The 13,806-nt window shown below is 73.7% G+C and overlaps 2 protein-coding genes across 8 annotated transcripts in view; both read right to left on the bottom strand.

Moving 5' to 3' along the window:
• Nucleotides 1–468: 468 nt before the first annotated feature.
• Nucleotides 469–4,091, bottom strand: TAGLN (transgelin). Of its 2 annotated transcripts, XM_075521366.1 has the most exons (5): nucleotides 3,941–4,091; nucleotides 1,937–2,136; nucleotides 1,631–1,808; nucleotides 1,437–1,539; nucleotides 469–1,187 (listed from the first exon to the last, which is right to left on the bottom strand). In XM_075521366.1, exons 2-5 carry the CDS (start codon nucleotides 2,114–2,116, stop codon nucleotides 1,046–1,048), a joined length of 603 nt encoding a protein of 200 aa, XP_075377481.1. In that variant the 5' UTR covers nucleotides 2,117–2,136; nucleotides 3,941–4,091; the 3' UTR covers nucleotides 469–1,045. The 2 variants fall into 2 exon arrangements, with proteins under 2 accessions (XP_075377481.1, XP_075377482.1); XM_075521367.1 differs by lacking the exon at nucleotides 3,941–4,091 and having other exon boundaries at nucleotides 1,937–2,154.
• Nucleotides 4,092–5,022: 931 nt separating this feature from the next.
• The window catches only part of SIDT2 (SID1 transmembrane family member 2), a 103,378-nt gene continuing 94,594 nt past the window's right edge, over nucleotides 5,023–13,806 (bottom strand). The window contains exons 1-28 of one of the 6 annotated variants that reach the window (XM_075521036.1): nucleotides 11,887–12,493; nucleotides 11,555–11,676; nucleotides 11,275–11,436; nucleotides 11,125–11,170; nucleotides 10,911–11,012; nucleotides 10,749–10,832; nucleotides 10,421–10,532; nucleotides 10,226–10,291; nucleotides 10,020–10,113; nucleotides 9,787–9,842; nucleotides 9,478–9,489; nucleotides 9,249–9,320; nucleotides 9,096–9,170; nucleotides 8,751–8,813; nucleotides 8,215–8,336; nucleotides 8,056–8,129; nucleotides 7,895–7,961; nucleotides 7,677–7,750; nucleotides 7,427–7,550; nucleotides 7,222–7,339; nucleotides 7,014–7,150; nucleotides 6,821–6,929; nucleotides 6,660–6,736; nucleotides 6,489–6,535; nucleotides 6,049–6,154; nucleotides 5,816–5,926; nucleotides 5,627–5,740; nucleotides 5,023–5,542 (exon numbers count right to left, since the gene is read on the bottom strand). In XM_075521036.1, coding sequence (XP_075377151.1) covers nucleotides 5,480–5,542; nucleotides 5,627–5,740; nucleotides 5,816–5,926; nucleotides 6,049–6,154; nucleotides 6,489–6,535; nucleotides 6,660–6,736; nucleotides 6,821–6,929; nucleotides 7,014–7,150; nucleotides 7,222–7,339; nucleotides 7,427–7,550; nucleotides 7,677–7,750; nucleotides 7,895–7,961; nucleotides 8,056–8,129; nucleotides 8,215–8,336; nucleotides 8,751–8,813; nucleotides 9,096–9,170; nucleotides 9,249–9,320; nucleotides 9,478–9,489; nucleotides 9,787–9,842; nucleotides 10,020–10,113; nucleotides 10,226–10,291; nucleotides 10,421–10,532; nucleotides 10,749–10,832; nucleotides 10,911–11,012; nucleotides 11,125–11,170; nucleotides 11,275–11,436; nucleotides 11,555–11,676; nucleotides 11,887–12,090 — 2,613 coding nt within the window. In that variant the 5' untranslated portion in view covers nucleotides 12,091–12,493 and the 3' untranslated portion in view covers nucleotides 5,023–5,479. Of the gene's footprint in view, nucleotides 5,543–5,626; nucleotides 5,741–5,815; nucleotides 5,927–6,048; nucleotides 6,155–6,488; nucleotides 6,536–6,659; nucleotides 6,737–6,820; nucleotides 6,930–7,013; nucleotides 7,151–7,221; nucleotides 7,340–7,426; nucleotides 7,551–7,676; nucleotides 7,751–7,894; nucleotides 7,962–8,055; nucleotides 8,130–8,214; nucleotides 8,337–8,750; nucleotides 8,814–9,095; nucleotides 9,171–9,248; nucleotides 9,321–9,477; nucleotides 9,490–9,786; nucleotides 9,843–10,019; nucleotides 10,114–10,225; nucleotides 10,292–10,420; nucleotides 10,533–10,748; nucleotides 10,833–10,910; nucleotides 11,031–11,124; nucleotides 11,171–11,274; nucleotides 11,437–11,554; nucleotides 11,677–11,886; nucleotides 12,494–13,806 lie in introns of those variants that run through there. The other 5 variants (XM_075521038.1, XM_075521039.1, XM_075521037.1 and 2 more) reach the window with 5 other exon arrangements.

Below are 13,806 nucleotides of genomic sequence, written 5' to 3'. Positions count from 1 at the left end.
CTTCTCTCCCCCGTCCGTCACTCCTCCGCCCTCCCAGCACGTTCTGGCTGTGGAAGCATGAGTCACCCAGCACCTCCCAGCCCTGGGGCCCGTGGGGAGGCCATGCCGGGGTGCTGGCTCTGCTCCTGGCCGCTCGCAGCCCTCCGTGCCCCGCTCCGGGGAGCCGGGATAACCGGGGCCGCCCCGGGCAGGGGGAGGCGAGGGCTGGGCCGCAGCGGTTGGAAGGAGCGAGGAGGAAGCTCGGTGCCGCGGCTCGGGCGGGAGAGGGCACCGCCGCCCCGCAGAGCCGTCCGAACCGGGCCGGGAAAGCCCAATCCCCAGCTCTGGTTTTCCCAGGTTCGGAGCCGGAAGAAGGAGCGGACGTGGCCCAGGCGCCCTGAGCGGCTTTTGTGGAGGGTGGCTTCGGCTTTCCCGGCCCCGCCGGCTGCGGGTGACGGGGCAGGCAGGAGGAAACAGCGTCAGGCCACGCTAGATGAATAACCTTTTAATTTTGACAAAAACGAAGTACAAAACCAAGGCCAATTTTCTTTTCTCCCCGTTCGCAAGGATCTCTGCGGCGGTGGCGCGGGGCTCGAGCGGGGCTGCGGGCAGGCGAGGCGGCTCTGGGGGCCGGGGCGCGCGCCCTTCCCACCCGCCGTCCCGGCGAGGGCGGCAGGGCGCCCGCGGGTGCCGGCGAGCGTGGCGCGGCAGGGGCAGGACCGGCTGGCAGCGGGGCTCGCGAGGGTGAGGCGGGGGCGTGCGAGGCCGGAGGGGAGAGGCTGCCCGGGGCACGGCACGAGCGTGGCAGGGCTGCCCGCGTCCCCGAGGCGGGGTGCATCGCCACGGCGGGGGCTGCGGCTGGGCACGTGCTGCCGCTGGCTGTGCGGAAGGGCCGTCGGGGCTGGCTGGCGTTTCCTTTTCAATAAATACCAATCGGTGAGGGGCGGTGGCGGCCGCCGGCGCTCGGGCGGCTGCGGCGCGCTGGGCCGGGGGGAGCGAAGACGGAGGTCCCGGCTGGGGCTGCTCTCCCGGTGGCGGGAGGGCTGGGGGCGGCGAGGGGGGCTGCCTAGCTGATGATCTGCCGGGGCCGGCCGTAGCTCATGCCCGCCTGTGACGCCCCCTTGTTGCTCCCCATCTGTAAGCCGATGACGTTCTTGCCCTCCTTCAGCTGGCTCTCGGTGAACTCCCGCTTGTGCTCCTGCGCTTTCCTGCGGGGCGGAGGGAGAGGCCATGCGGCACCCGCTCCCCCCCGGGCGGCCGGACCCTCGGCCCCGTCCCCGGGTGCCCAGCAGCCCCCATTCCCCAAGGGGGTCCCCAGCCGCCGTCGCTTCCCAGCCGAAAGCCCTGCGTCCCGCGGCCGGGTGCTCCGGGGCACTGCCGGGCAGCGGGAAGAGCCCGCTCCGGGCAGCCACGGGGCGGGGGGGTCCCCACGCCCAGGGCCGCGCTCCCCCACTTACTTCATGAACCAGTTGGGGTCCCCGTGGTAGTTCCCGTCGTTCTTGGTGACCGCCAGGCTCCCCAGGGCCATCAGCGTCCTCTGCACCGCCGCCATGTCCTTGGCTGCCGAGGGACGGAGGGGCGTGAGGACGGGCGCGGCGCGGCGGCTCCGGCCCCCCGCAACCCCGGTTGCCCCCCGCCCGCCCGCCCGCACCTTCAAAGAGGTCGACGGTCTGGAACACGTCCGTCTTGACCACGCCGTAGTCCTCGGCCGCCTTGAGGAACTGGGCGATCTGCTCCATCTGCTTGAAGACCATGGTGGGGGGGGTGTCGGGGATCTTGACGGGCTTGGAGCCGTCGGGGTAGAGGCTGTTCACCAGCCTGCTGAGGACCTGCCGGCAGAGGAGAGGCTGGGCTCGCCGCGCCGCACCACACACGCTGCCGGCTGCAGAGCTCCCCGCCGGCCGCCCACCCAGCCCCGGGGCCGGCGGGCACAGCGGGCGCCCGGCCCCCCACTTACGATGCCGTTCTTCAGCCAGACCTGGAAGCCCAGGCGGCCCCGCTCGGGGCGACCCACCGCGGCCCCGCACTGCGCCACGATCCACTCCACCAGCCGGTCCTCCAGCTCATCGTCGTACTTCTTCTCGATCTTGGACTGGACGTCCCTGCTCATGCCGTACGCCGGGCCCTTGTTCGCCATGTCTGCGGCGGGTGGGAGACCTGGTGGCGGGATGGGGACCGTCAGGCTGTGGAGATGCCGTCCCCCTGCGCGGGGACCCCGCAGCCCCCCCAGCACCCCGTGCGGGGGGGACATGCCCTCCTCCCAGCTCTTCCCTTGCCACGCGACGGCCCTTCGGCCCCGTCCGGGCACATTTAGAGGTGAGCGCACGGCCGTGACCCTCACAGCCTGCCCGGACAGATGGTTCCTGCGCCAGCAGAGCTGCCTCGTCCCCGCTCCCGGCTCAGGCGGCGCGGGAGAGCAGCCTCATCCCCGTCCCCTGCCTGCTCAGCTGCCTGACAGCTCTTGGTTGGCGTGAAGGTCCCTGGCATGGCCGTGCCCTCCGGCCGGAGCGGCCGTGCTGCCCTCACGGGGGCTGCAGAGCAGGGGGGTCCGGGGGGCAGGGTGACGGCGGCAGGGCTGGGTGGCTGTGGCACGGCACGGTGGCCGTGGCACAGCGGGGTGGCCATGCCGGGCCGGGGCAGGGCGGCCCCGGTGCCGTGGGGTGGCCTCAGCGCGGCGGGTCCCGGTGCCAGGGAGGAGCGCAGGCGAGGCCGGACCGCGGTGGGAGCTGTGCCCGTGCCCTTGTAAGGGCATGCTGCGGGCAGAGACGGCAGGTAGCTGGCTGCGGGCAGGGCCGGAGGATGCCAGGGAGGATGCCAGGAGGGAGAGGCGCTGGGAGCCGGCAGCCAAGCCCTCGGCGGAGCTGGCCTCGCTCCTCCCCGCACGGCTCCCTGCTTGGCATTAAGCCACCGAGTGCCGGGGCTGTGCCCTCAAGGAGCCGCGTGCTCGGTCCCCGCATCCGCGCCCTGTCCCGGGCTGGCTCGCCCCCGCCGCCGGGCAGATGCACCCCGGCTCCCGCAGGAGGGGCTCTGAGGCCTGGCACAGCTCGGTGCAGCGGAGGATGCTGACCCCGCTTGCTGCCGGCGATGCAGGGGCACCCCACGAGCCCCGCGGTTTATGCAGCGGTACCCCCGAGCCCCACGGGCAGCCGGTGCCCCGATCCCGAGCGCCGCCAGGGACGTCCAGCAACGCCACAGCCAGCTCTGCCCTGCGCCCCGGCCGCCTGGTGCCCCGCGCCCGGGCCCAGCCCGGCATGCGGACCCCAGCCTCGCCGGTCACGGATCCCTCGACCACACGGCAATGCCCGCTGGCCGCCCGCTGGCCCCGGCCCCACCAGCCCCATGCCCGTCTCCCGTCCCCGCCGAGGTGCAGGGCGGAAACGGGCAAGCGGGGGCTGGAGTTGCCCCCCTCCACGCTGCCCTGAGCCCCGCACGGACCCGCAGCCGCGCAGCCCCGACGGCAACGCGGCCCTGAGGAGCAGAAGCGCAGAACCCCAGGCAGCGTCCCCAGCCCGGGGAGCCGTCCCCAGCCGTTGGGAGCCACGTCCCAACCTCGAGCAGCAACTTCCCCTCCTGGGGAGCCCGACCCTCATCCGGGGAGCAGCGTTGCAATCCGAGGAGCGGCATCCCGAGCCCGGGGAGTGGCACCCCCATCCTGGGGAGCGGCATCCCCATCCCGGGGAGCGGCACCCCAACCCCGGGGAGCGGCATCCCAATCCCGGGGAGCGGCATCCCCGCCCCGGGGAGCGGCATCCCAACCCGGGGGAGCGGCACCCCCACCCCGGGGAGCGGCATCCCCACCGGAGGAGTAGCATCCCCATCCAGGGAGCAGGACCGCGGTCCCAGGAGCAGCATCGCCATCCCAGGGACAGGGTCCCCATCCTGGGGAGCAGCACCGCCTTGCCAGGGGCCGGTGTCCCCGCGCCGGGCACCCTCCCCGCTGCCCCCCCGCAGCAGGACTTACAAGCGGCTGCTCACGGAGGCGCGGGGCGATGCTCTGCGCGGGAGCCGGCACACTGCACAGTTAGGAGGCCGAGCCCGTGCTAAAAGGCCGGCGCCGGGACCGTGATGTCAGCGCCGGCCGGGGCCAGCCCCCCCAGCCCTCCCTCGGGGCGCGCCGGCCCCGCCGCGCACCGTGACTCTGGCCCCGGCACCATATTTGGGGAAAGACTCCGAAAATCGGCGGCTCCGGCCCGTGCCCGAGCATTCCCCGCGTGCCTCCGCCCCAGCGGCTTCGGGGGCAGGGAGGAAGCGGGGCCGGCGGGCCGGCGGAGCAAGTCCTTTTATAGCCAGGCGCTCGCCCGGGCGCAGGAGCTGCCGAGGGCTTCTGCCCTGACTTCATGGCTGGTTTCCCCATGTGCTCACCGCCGGCAGCCGGGGCGGCCGAGCGGGGCTTCCCGCAGGGCCGCTGCGGGGCCACGGCAGCCCGGGCGGCGCCCGCGCCGAGCCCTTGCTCGGGGCCGGCCGGGGCAGAGCGGCGAGGCCGCGGGCATCCTGCGGGCACCGCGCCGGGCGTCCCGCAGCCGGCACCCGCGCTGCCCCGGCCGGCCGCCGGCCCGCCCGGGGGGGGGGGGGGGGGGGGGGGGGGGCCGGGGCGCAGCGAGGCGCGCAGCAGCGCTGGCAGCGGGCGGGGCTGCCGAGGGGAGCCCCGGCCGCCCGGGCCCCTCGCTGCCCGCGAAGCCGCCCCGCAGCCCCCGGCCCTCCCCCGCGCCGCCCGGGGGGGGGGGGGGGTCTCCGGGGCAGGCGGGCAGCAGCAGCGCCGCTTCTTCTCCCGACGTCCCGGCGGGAAGGAGGGGCCGGTGCCGCAGCGGAGCGCGGCTGACAGCCGGCGGCGGCCCGGCAGGGCAGAGCCCGCGGGCCCCTGGGGACCCCGGGGCTCCCGCTGCCCCGCGGGCAGGAGGCGGCAGGCGGGGGCAAAGTGCAGACACTTTAATGCGAGTCCCTTCCCAGCAGACCCACACGCGAGAGCACGCGGCGCCGAGAGCACGAGGGGCACAAACGTCCCACGCCTCCCGCGACGCTGAAGGAGACACGAGGGGGGCTTCTCTGGCCGCCGCCATGCCGGACGCACGCACCCCCCCCCCCCCCACCCGTACACCTCAGGCACTGAAGAGAGACCCGCACCCGCGTGCTTGGGGGGCCACGGGGCTGCTCACCCCAGCCCCCCGCACCGGGCCCACGGGCGCACGGACACGGAGCAGCAGCAGCACCTTTTCCAGTGTCACTCGCCCCCGAGGACAGGTGCCCGGCGGCCCCCCGGCCCCGTTTTCGGCTACGAGGAGCCTGGGAAGGGGCACGCAGCGCCAGGGAGGGACCCGGCCGGCAGGGAGGAGGTGAGCCGGGCCCCCCGAGCTGTGCGGGGAGAGGGACGGAGTGGCTGGTGGCACCCGCGGCCCAGGCTTCCCTCCCCAGGGGCACGCAGCGCCCCGGCGGGTGCCCCCCCTCCCGGGGGCTGCGGCCGGGCGTTTGGCACGGTCCCAGGGCAGTGGGCGGCTGCGGGCCCCTAGAAGACGTAGATCTTGTCCCGCTGGACGCAGTCCAAGTCGTCGTCCAGCGTCAGCAGCACCTGCGGGGCGAGGGGAGCGGGGCCGTGGTGAGCAAGGGCAGCCAGCGGCGGCCGGCAGCCGTGCCGGCGGCAGCCAGCACCTACCAGGAAGGAGCCGAACATGGCGATGGAGGAGAGGAAGTGCCAGATGTCATGGTCGTCGAAGAAGTCGAGCAGGATGCAGTCGCGGTTGTGCTCCCGGGACTCGGCCGGCGTTTTCTGTCGGGGACAGGGCCAGCCGTCACCGCGCCGGCCAGCGCCCGCCCCCCCGCCCCGCGCTGCCCCCCCGCTCACCTGCCAGGTGCTGAGCCCCTGGAAGAAGAAGAAGAGGGCAAAGCCCCAGACCACCGAGGTGCCGACGATGCAGAGCAAGGGGATGAGCTTGATGCGCTCGCCGCTGCGGAGCTGCGGGAGAGGCCAGGGTCAACGGGCGGGCGGGCGCTGGCAGGGGTGCCCGTCCCTGCCCTCCCTGCCGGGCACGCAGCGCCCGCACGGCCGGGCCGGGGGCCGGGGGGCTCGGCTCGCACCTTCATGATGATGTAGAAGGCGAAGTAGAGGAGGAGGTTGCAGATGCCGATGGCCAGCAGGTAGGAAGCGAAGTCATTGGGGCGGACAATGAGGCCGTAGGCAGCGCTGGGGAGGCAGGGACAGGCAGCAGCGTCAGCGCAGCCTGGGCCGTACCCCCGCCTGCCGTACCCGTGCACCCCACTTTCCCCTGGACGCACCGGCAGCCCCCGGGAGATCGGCAGCGCGTGGGGACACCGGGGCCGCCGCAGCTGTGGCGGGGAGCTGCCGTGCTCGGCTCACAGCTGTCACGAGCTGGCGGTCCTCAGCCCAGCCCCAGCGGAGGGGGCCGCCGGCAGGGGGGTCGGGCTGCAGGAGTGGGGTGGGGGCGGCAGCGGGGACGGGGAGCACCGGGCTGGGAGAGGCGGCGCAGGGTCTGGCCTGCAGCCGGCTCCGCACTTACAGCGACCAGTTGATGATGTTTCCCATGACCAAGAGCACCATTCGGTCCTGTGAAGGGCGAGGGGGGCTGTGAGGGGCAGGCGGCCGGCTGCTTCAGGGGGGGAGGGCTGCCAGGCGGGGTCTCCGCAGAGCCGGGGACCCCCGTGCCGCGAGCCGCAGTGCCAGCACTCACCACGTACATGGGCCCGCTGCACTGCCGGACGCAGTCCGTGTACAGCACGTGCAGGATCCTGCGCAGGATGCCCGAGTCTGTGGAGAGAGGAGAGGTCGTGCCGGGGGGGCCACCGCGCTGCTCCCCACCCGCCCCGCTCGCGGCCGCGCCCCCCGCCTCACCCAGCTTCCAGCGCCCCATGTAGTAGAGCTGGGTGCTCAGCAGCAGGGTGGCCACGATGTGGATGACGGAGAAGACGATCCAGAAGGCCGTGTTCTCCTTGCCGAAGACCTGCGGGGCGAGGGGGGCGGCGGGCAGCAGGCTGCGGGGGTGAGCGGCCGCCCCCCCCCGCCCCCCGGCACCCACCGTACTCACCACGCCGACGACGGAGAAGAAGATGACGAGGGCCAGGCAGGCGTAGGCACTGTAGGCGCTGGCGTTGATGTCTGGGTGGCGTTTCTGGTAGAGCTTCAGCATGCAGAGCCCCGCGATCATGTACATGAAGGAGGTGTCTGCGGGGGGGCAGCGCTCAGCGGGGCAGGGGGGCCCCGGCGCGGGCGGCGGGGGGCCGGGGGGCACTCACCGAACTGGAAGTTGGTGTAGTTGGGGCAGACGTGGTAGCAGGCGCTGAGCAGCCCCTCCATCATGAGGGCGGTGCCCATGGCGTAGAAGAGCCCGAAGTGCTTGGGGATGCCGCACTCCTGGGGGGCGGGAGGGGAGGGAGAAGCGGGGGTCCTGGGCGGCCGGGACCCCCCGGACATGCAGCCCGGCGCCCGCCCGTCCCTTACCAGGGCGTGAGCGTCGTTGCGCATGAGCGCCCGGTTGTAGTTGATCTCCCGCTGCAGGATGATGAGCAGGAAGAGCAAGCCCAGCAGGACGTAGCCCAGGTTGCTGAGGATGTTGTTGAAGGCGCTGCGAGGGGGCAGTCCGGACGGGGGTGCTGCGGACCCGCGCCCTCCCCGGGGCGCCGGAGCTCCGCCGCAGCCCTGCCCCGGGTGCGGGGGACCCCCGGCCACCCACCGTCCCCCCTGAACCCACCTGAGGTTCCCCAGCGGGTGGGCGCACAGAAAGTTGTAGTAGCAGATGTCCTGGTTGCCGGTGACGTTCACCACCTGCGCGGGCGGGCACGGGGAGAGCGGGTGGCGGCGGGGCGCGGGGACGCGGGGAATGCCCGGGGACGTCCCCATCGCGGCTGGGGACCGCAGCCCCCAGAGCTCCCGAGAGCCCCCCTTTGCTGCCGCCGCGGCCCTGCTTACCGTCTGGTAGGTGATGACGAGCTGGATGACGGGGAGGGCGTAGAAGACGGCGATGGTGGCGATGTTCCTGGGAGGGGCGGGGGGGGCGTCAGGGGGTCCCTGCCACCCGCTCCGGGCCAGGCCACGGCTCCGTGCCCCCCGTCCCCGCTGGCCCCACTCACCAGAAGTAGATCTGGTACTTCTTCCGCAGCACCCGCTTGTCCTTGCGGGCCAGGTCGGCCACGCAGAGGTATTGCTGGAAGGAGAGGCAGGTGGGGGGGCTCGCCCCGGCCGGCGGGGAGCGGCCGGCGGGGGGGCGGGGGGCGTGGGCCGGGACGCACCTTGGTGCGGATGACGTTCTTGTCGTAGTCAATGTCAGCCAGCGTGTCGTAGTCATCCTCCTCGATGGAGCTGAGCGAGTCCAGGCGTGGCCGGCCGGCCACGTTCTCCAGCGACCGCTCCCCTGCGGCCGAGCCGGGGCTGTCAGCGGAGCCCCTGGGCTGAGCCCGCCTCGGTGCCCACCCCGCGGGACCCCGATCACCCCCAATTAACCGCTCGGCTGCCTCCCTGCCAACCGGCGCTGGGACGGGCTCCAGCTCCGTGCGGACCCTCGCAGAGCCCCCGCCCCGGGGACACGCGCCGGCTGTGCTGGCACGGGCGCGCGTCGCCCCGCGCCCCCGTCCCCGGGGCCCTGCGGGCCGGGGGCAGCGGGGGCCGGGAGGACGACGTCCTCCCCCGCGGCGGGGGCTGCGGGGCGGCTGCCCTTGCTCTGAGGGAGGGGAGGAGGGAGCAGAGGCGCTCAGCACCCCGGGCGCGAGCTTGGGGCAGGGCAGATTTTGGCTTGATTGGCCCGTCCCTGCCCGGTACCAGCATCTACCCATGGCAATGCTCAGCGGCCTCATCGGGGCGGAGGACGTGCGCCGCTTGAACTGCTCCTGCCCTTCAAAGGAAAGCGAGAGTTACTGGAGCAGGAGCGGGGCCGAGCCCTGGGGGTTCCCCGGCACGCGTCCGCCCTGCCAGCCGGCGGCGCCGATGGAGACCCCGCTGCGGGCTTGCGCGGCGGGGCCGGCACCCCGGCGACCCTTCCCGGGAGATGGAGAGGGGCAGAGCTGGGACGCTGACGGCAGCGCAGCACCGTCGGGGCAGCCCGGCGCTGCCCGGGCACGCCGGCTCCGCAGGGCTGTGGCCACGCCGGTCACCGCACCGCTGCCCCGGGACTCACCCGCGTAGCCGTAGGGGACTTCTGCTGAGCCCATGCTGTCCGTGATGCCCTCGGCGCTGCCAGAGGAGCCGTTCCCTGCAAGGACAGCCAGACGGGGTGGGCACGGCCGCCTGCCGACGGGCAGGGAGGCGAGGGACGGCGCGCGGCACTCACCGAAGGAGCCGTAACCGTAGCTGTTGTAGGGGGCATGGCCCAGGAAGGAGTCGGGGATGCCGCGGGCATGCCCTGCAAGACAGGAGGGGCCCCGTCAGCCGCCGGCAGCCTGCCATGGCACCCCCCGCCCGGGGCCACACGGCCGTTTGGCACGGAGCAGCGCCCCGCGCCCCTGCCCTGGCACGGGAGCGAGCTCGCAGCCAAGGGCGGAGCGGACGCTGACACCTACCCAGTAGAGACGCTGGGAGTCCCCGGAAAGCCGTGGAAAGAAAGAGACAGCCTTGGTGAGACGCCCAAGCCCCAGGGCAGCCCTGCTGGCCCCCGGGCGGCGGAGCCCGAGCCCCAGGACGGCCCTGTCCCCCTGACATCGGGATTTGTCCCCAGGGAGCTGGGGGACAAGCGGGGCTCAGGGGGACAGTGGGGAACTCCCGCAGGACCAAGGGCTTTGCCACGGGCTCGAGAGGGCAAAATAACCAGGAATCCCGCAGGCAGACCCCCCACGTGCCACTGCCGCCGGCTGCGGCCCCCAGCCCCTCACCCGTGTCCAGGCTGGGCGAGTCCATGGCTGCCAGGAGCCCCTTCCTCTTCTGCTGCCTGCCGAGGGAAGCGGCTGTGAGCGGTGCCGTGCCGGCAGCCGGGGCGAGGGGGCACAGCACGGCGAGGGCCCTCACCGCGCTGGGACCGCACGCCGTGGACGGGACGGCACGGCACCCACGGGCTCAGCACCCGGAGGGGACGGGGTGGCCGGGGCAGCGACGCCCGGGAACTCACCGGCAGCTCTCCCAGCAGGCGATGAGCAGCGTGAGGACGTAGAAGGAGAGGAAGATGCCCAGGCAGAAGAGCACGCTGCTCACATAGGCCTCCGCTGCGCAGAGCCGGGACAAGCCCTCAGGGGGAGCGGCAGCCCTGGGGACCTGCCGTGGGGCCCCCTGCGGAGCCCAGCACCCCCGGCCCCCGACGGCCCCTCCCAGGCTTACACGTTATGGTGGGCGACACCATCACCTCCAGCATCTTCTGCCGGTTGTGCTGATCCACGGGTTCGTCTGGAAGAAGGCACGGGCCGGGGGCTCAGCCCTCTGCGGATGCTGCTCCTCACCCTGCCCCCAGCGCGTCCCCAGCGCACGACCCACGGTGGCAGGGACGCGCTGGCCTCCCCCAGCCCCCCGGCGTACCTGGTGAGGCGTTTTTGGAGAGGGGGTAGTAGGGCAGAGCCCCCCCGCACACCTCGTCCTCCGTCTTCACCACCACCACCACGTAGAAGCTGTTGCTGGGGAAATCCTTCTTCTGCGTCCCAGGAGGGTGAGAGACGGGGGTCAGCAGAGCCCGGGCGGGGGTCTCCCACGCCGCCCCGCGCAGCCGGGGCTCCCTGGGGGGCTCGGAGCCACCCCAGAGCAATAACCTCTGCAAGCTCTGCTAACCGGCGCTACCCGCCAGTGCCAGGCAGGGGCCGGGAGCGGCATGGCCCCGCAGTACGGCCCCGCGGCACAGCCCTGTGCCCACCTGCACCGTGATGGCCGCCTTCTTCGTCATGGTCTGGTACATCCCGATGAAGGCCACGTTGTTGTCCAAGTCATAGACGGGGCACTGCGGGGGCAGAGGGGCTGTCAGCCCTGCCGGGCATCACGGGCCGGCCGGACAGGCGGCCCCGCCGCCCGAACCTACCAGGATGTCCTGGATGGAGATGACGGAGCAGGGGAAGGCCATGGCCGAGGTCACCTTCACGATCACCGAGTCCACTCCCTCGGGGAACTCGTACTTGAAATACTGGGGCGGGGAGGGCCCGTCACTGCCACGGTGGCCGTGCTCTCCTCCCTGGGCTGGCCTCGGGCGCAGCCCCTCTCCCACGCCACGCCACGCCGCGCCGGCCCCTCCTCACCTGCGGCTGAGCTGCCGTGGCATTGAAGCTGAACCTTTCGTTTGTCCTGCAGAGAGCACGGGAAAGGATGACGGCTGATGAGGGGAGCCCGCAGCCCCGGCAGGCAGCGGGCAGGCAGGGCCAGGGACCGGGGCGCGGGGCTCCCCTCACCGCAGCACGAAGTTCTCCACGTGGGTGACGCGCAGCTGGTAGGAGGTGTTGAGGGACAGCGTGGAGACGTCCACGTAGAAGTGCTGGGTCTCCACCTCCGCCTTGGTCTGGGGCTGGCAGAGCGTGCGGCTCACCTCCTGGTACGCGTACTTCCGCTGGTTCCTGGGCAGGCAGAGCGCCGGCCGAGCTGTGCCGTGCCCGCTGCCCCGAGCCCTGCCCGCCGGGACCCCTGCCACGGCTCGGCCGGGCGGGGGGCAGCGCCCGTCCCGCCGATACTCACAGGCCCCGGAGGATGAGCGGCACCTGGAAGGAGACCACCGCCTCCTTCTGCCTCACCACGAAGAGGACGGGCAAGTCCTTGCGGTCGGAGAGGACGTTCACCGACACCCGCACCCCCTCCGTCTGCAGGGACGGCGGGAAGGCGAGGCGTCGGCCGGGCGGCACCGGCCGTGGCGGGCCCGTCCCCGGCGAGCGGACTTTGCTCGGCCTTCGTGGCAGAGGACGCCTTCCCCGCCGCCGTCCCCCTGCGCGCCCCGAAGCTCGGGCGCCCCGGGGGAGGGGACCCGCGGGGGGGAGCGGGCACCGGCCGGCCCGGCCGCCCCGCCGGCTCACCCTGTTCCTCCGGACGCTGTGGTTGAAGGCGTAGATGTTGAGCAGGTCGGCGTCCACCCAGTCGGCGTAGGTGGTGTTGAAGCGGGCCTCCTTCTCCGCCACCCGCCGGGCGCCGCGGGGCTGGGGCAGGGCCGGCAGCGGCAGGGCCAGCAGCGCCCAGGCCACCAGCGCCCGGGCCAGCGCGCCCGCCCCGCTGCCCGGCATCCCGCCAGCATCCCCGGCCGCGCCGCCGCTCCCCGGCCGGCCAAGGTCCGCCGGGGCAGGGCAGGGCGGGTCGGGTCGGGTCAGCCGGGGCGCGCCCGGGCTCCCTGCCCCATGGCGAGCCCCGCTGCCGCTGCCGCTGCCGGTGCGGGTCCCCGGGCCGGCGCTGAGCCCGGCGGGCGCTGCGGGGAGAGCCCGGGGGCGGCGCGGGTGCCGGTACCGGATGCCGGGGGCGGTGCCGGTGTCCGCAGGCGGGTCCCGGTTCTGCTGCCGCTGCCCGGTGCTGGCTCCCGGCGGTGCTGGCCCTGCCGGGGCCGGGGCCGGGGCCGGTGCCGGTACTTTGTATCTCCCCGGTCCGCAGGCAGCTGTAAACACGGGCCGGCGGTGACGTCACGCACCGTCACACGTTAAAGGGCCAGGCCGGGGAAGTGACGCGGCGCCGGGCGGCGCCGGGGCGCGGGCATCCCCCGCCCGGGGGACCGGCCCCCCTCGGCAGCCCTCGTCCCGCCGGGGAACCCCGCTCCATGGGGCACCCCTGCCCTGGGGCACCCCACAGGGGAGCCCCTGCCCCACATAGGGCCCCTCGGGGGAAGCCCCGTCCCAGAGGGGAGCCCCTGCCCCACATAGGGCCCCACGGGGGAAGCCCCGTCCCATAGGCAAGCCCCTGCCCCATATCGGGCCCCACAGAGGGAGCCCTGTCCCATAGGGGAGCCCCCACCCTGCAGGGGAGCCCCAGCTCCACGGGCAGGGACAGCCGCCCCCCGGTCACGCAGCCGCTGCCCGAGCCCCTCTGGTGGGACAAGGACCCGTCCCGCCCGCCGAGCCCCCAGCCTGGGAGGGCTCGGGAGCGAGCGAGGCCTCCCCAGCCCCAGCTCCGTGCCCGCCCCTGCGGCCGGCAGCGCCGGGAGGCGTTCGCTGCTGCCGGCGGCCTCGTTCACGGGGTTGTTGCACCCCGACACGTGGCAGCCACTACCTGCCACCAACTGCCCCTGCCAGCAACCCGACCTGGCCCAGCAGGGATGCTGCCAACCCCCCTGCTCCCAGCGCCAGGCTCGGACGGGTCGGTGCGGCCGCCTGGTCCGGACAGACGAGCTGCCGCGGTAATGGCGGGGCGTGCGATGCAGGAGCCGTAACCAGCCCTGGCTTGCCGCAGGAGAAAAGCCCGCTCCCGCTCCGTCCTCGGCGCAGGGCTCGGGGACTCCTCCCCGGCCAGGGCCCCGCTCCAGCCTGCGGCCGGCGGCAGCTCTCCGGCCGGCGCCGGTGAGGCCAGGCAGCGCTCCGGACGCCAGCCCAAGCTGCTCGCCCAGCCTGCCTGCCACCAAAGTCCTTGCGCGTGGGGGCACGGAAAAATTCCCTGCCAGGCGAGGCAGGGCACCGCGGCCGCGCCGGCGCCTGTCCCCTTCCCACGCTCCTCTCCGCGTTCCTGTGCCGGGGCTCCCGCAGCCTCCCCTCCCGTTTGCAGCACCTTCGTCGCCAGAGGTTGAAGTGACTCGAAGTAACGTCAAGTTTTTCCACGGCTCCGTTCATTGAGGAAGCAGGAGCGATGCCACGCAGCGTTTCAGCGTGCGCCTCCCTCAAACACCCCCCGGCCCAGCTGCCGACGAGCTTCCCGCTTACAGTCCTCCGTCTAAGGGCTTTGCGGCCATCGTATTGCATTTTACGTGTCCGTGATTGGGTTTTTTGGTTTTAAATCCCCCGCCAGAACAGCTCAGCCCCACG

Source organism: Mycteria americana, chromosome 19, assembly GCF_035582795.1.
Source record: "Mycteria americana isolate JAX WOST 10 ecotype Jacksonville Zoo and Gardens chromosome 19, USCA_MyAme_1.0, whole genome shotgun sequence".
In the NCBI taxonomy this organism is placed as follows: domain Eukaryota; kingdom Metazoa; phylum Chordata; class Aves; order Ciconiiformes; family Ciconiidae; genus Mycteria; species Mycteria americana.
Note: the sequence above shows the minus strand (reverse complement) of the source record. Positions and strands in the feature narration are given on the sequence as shown.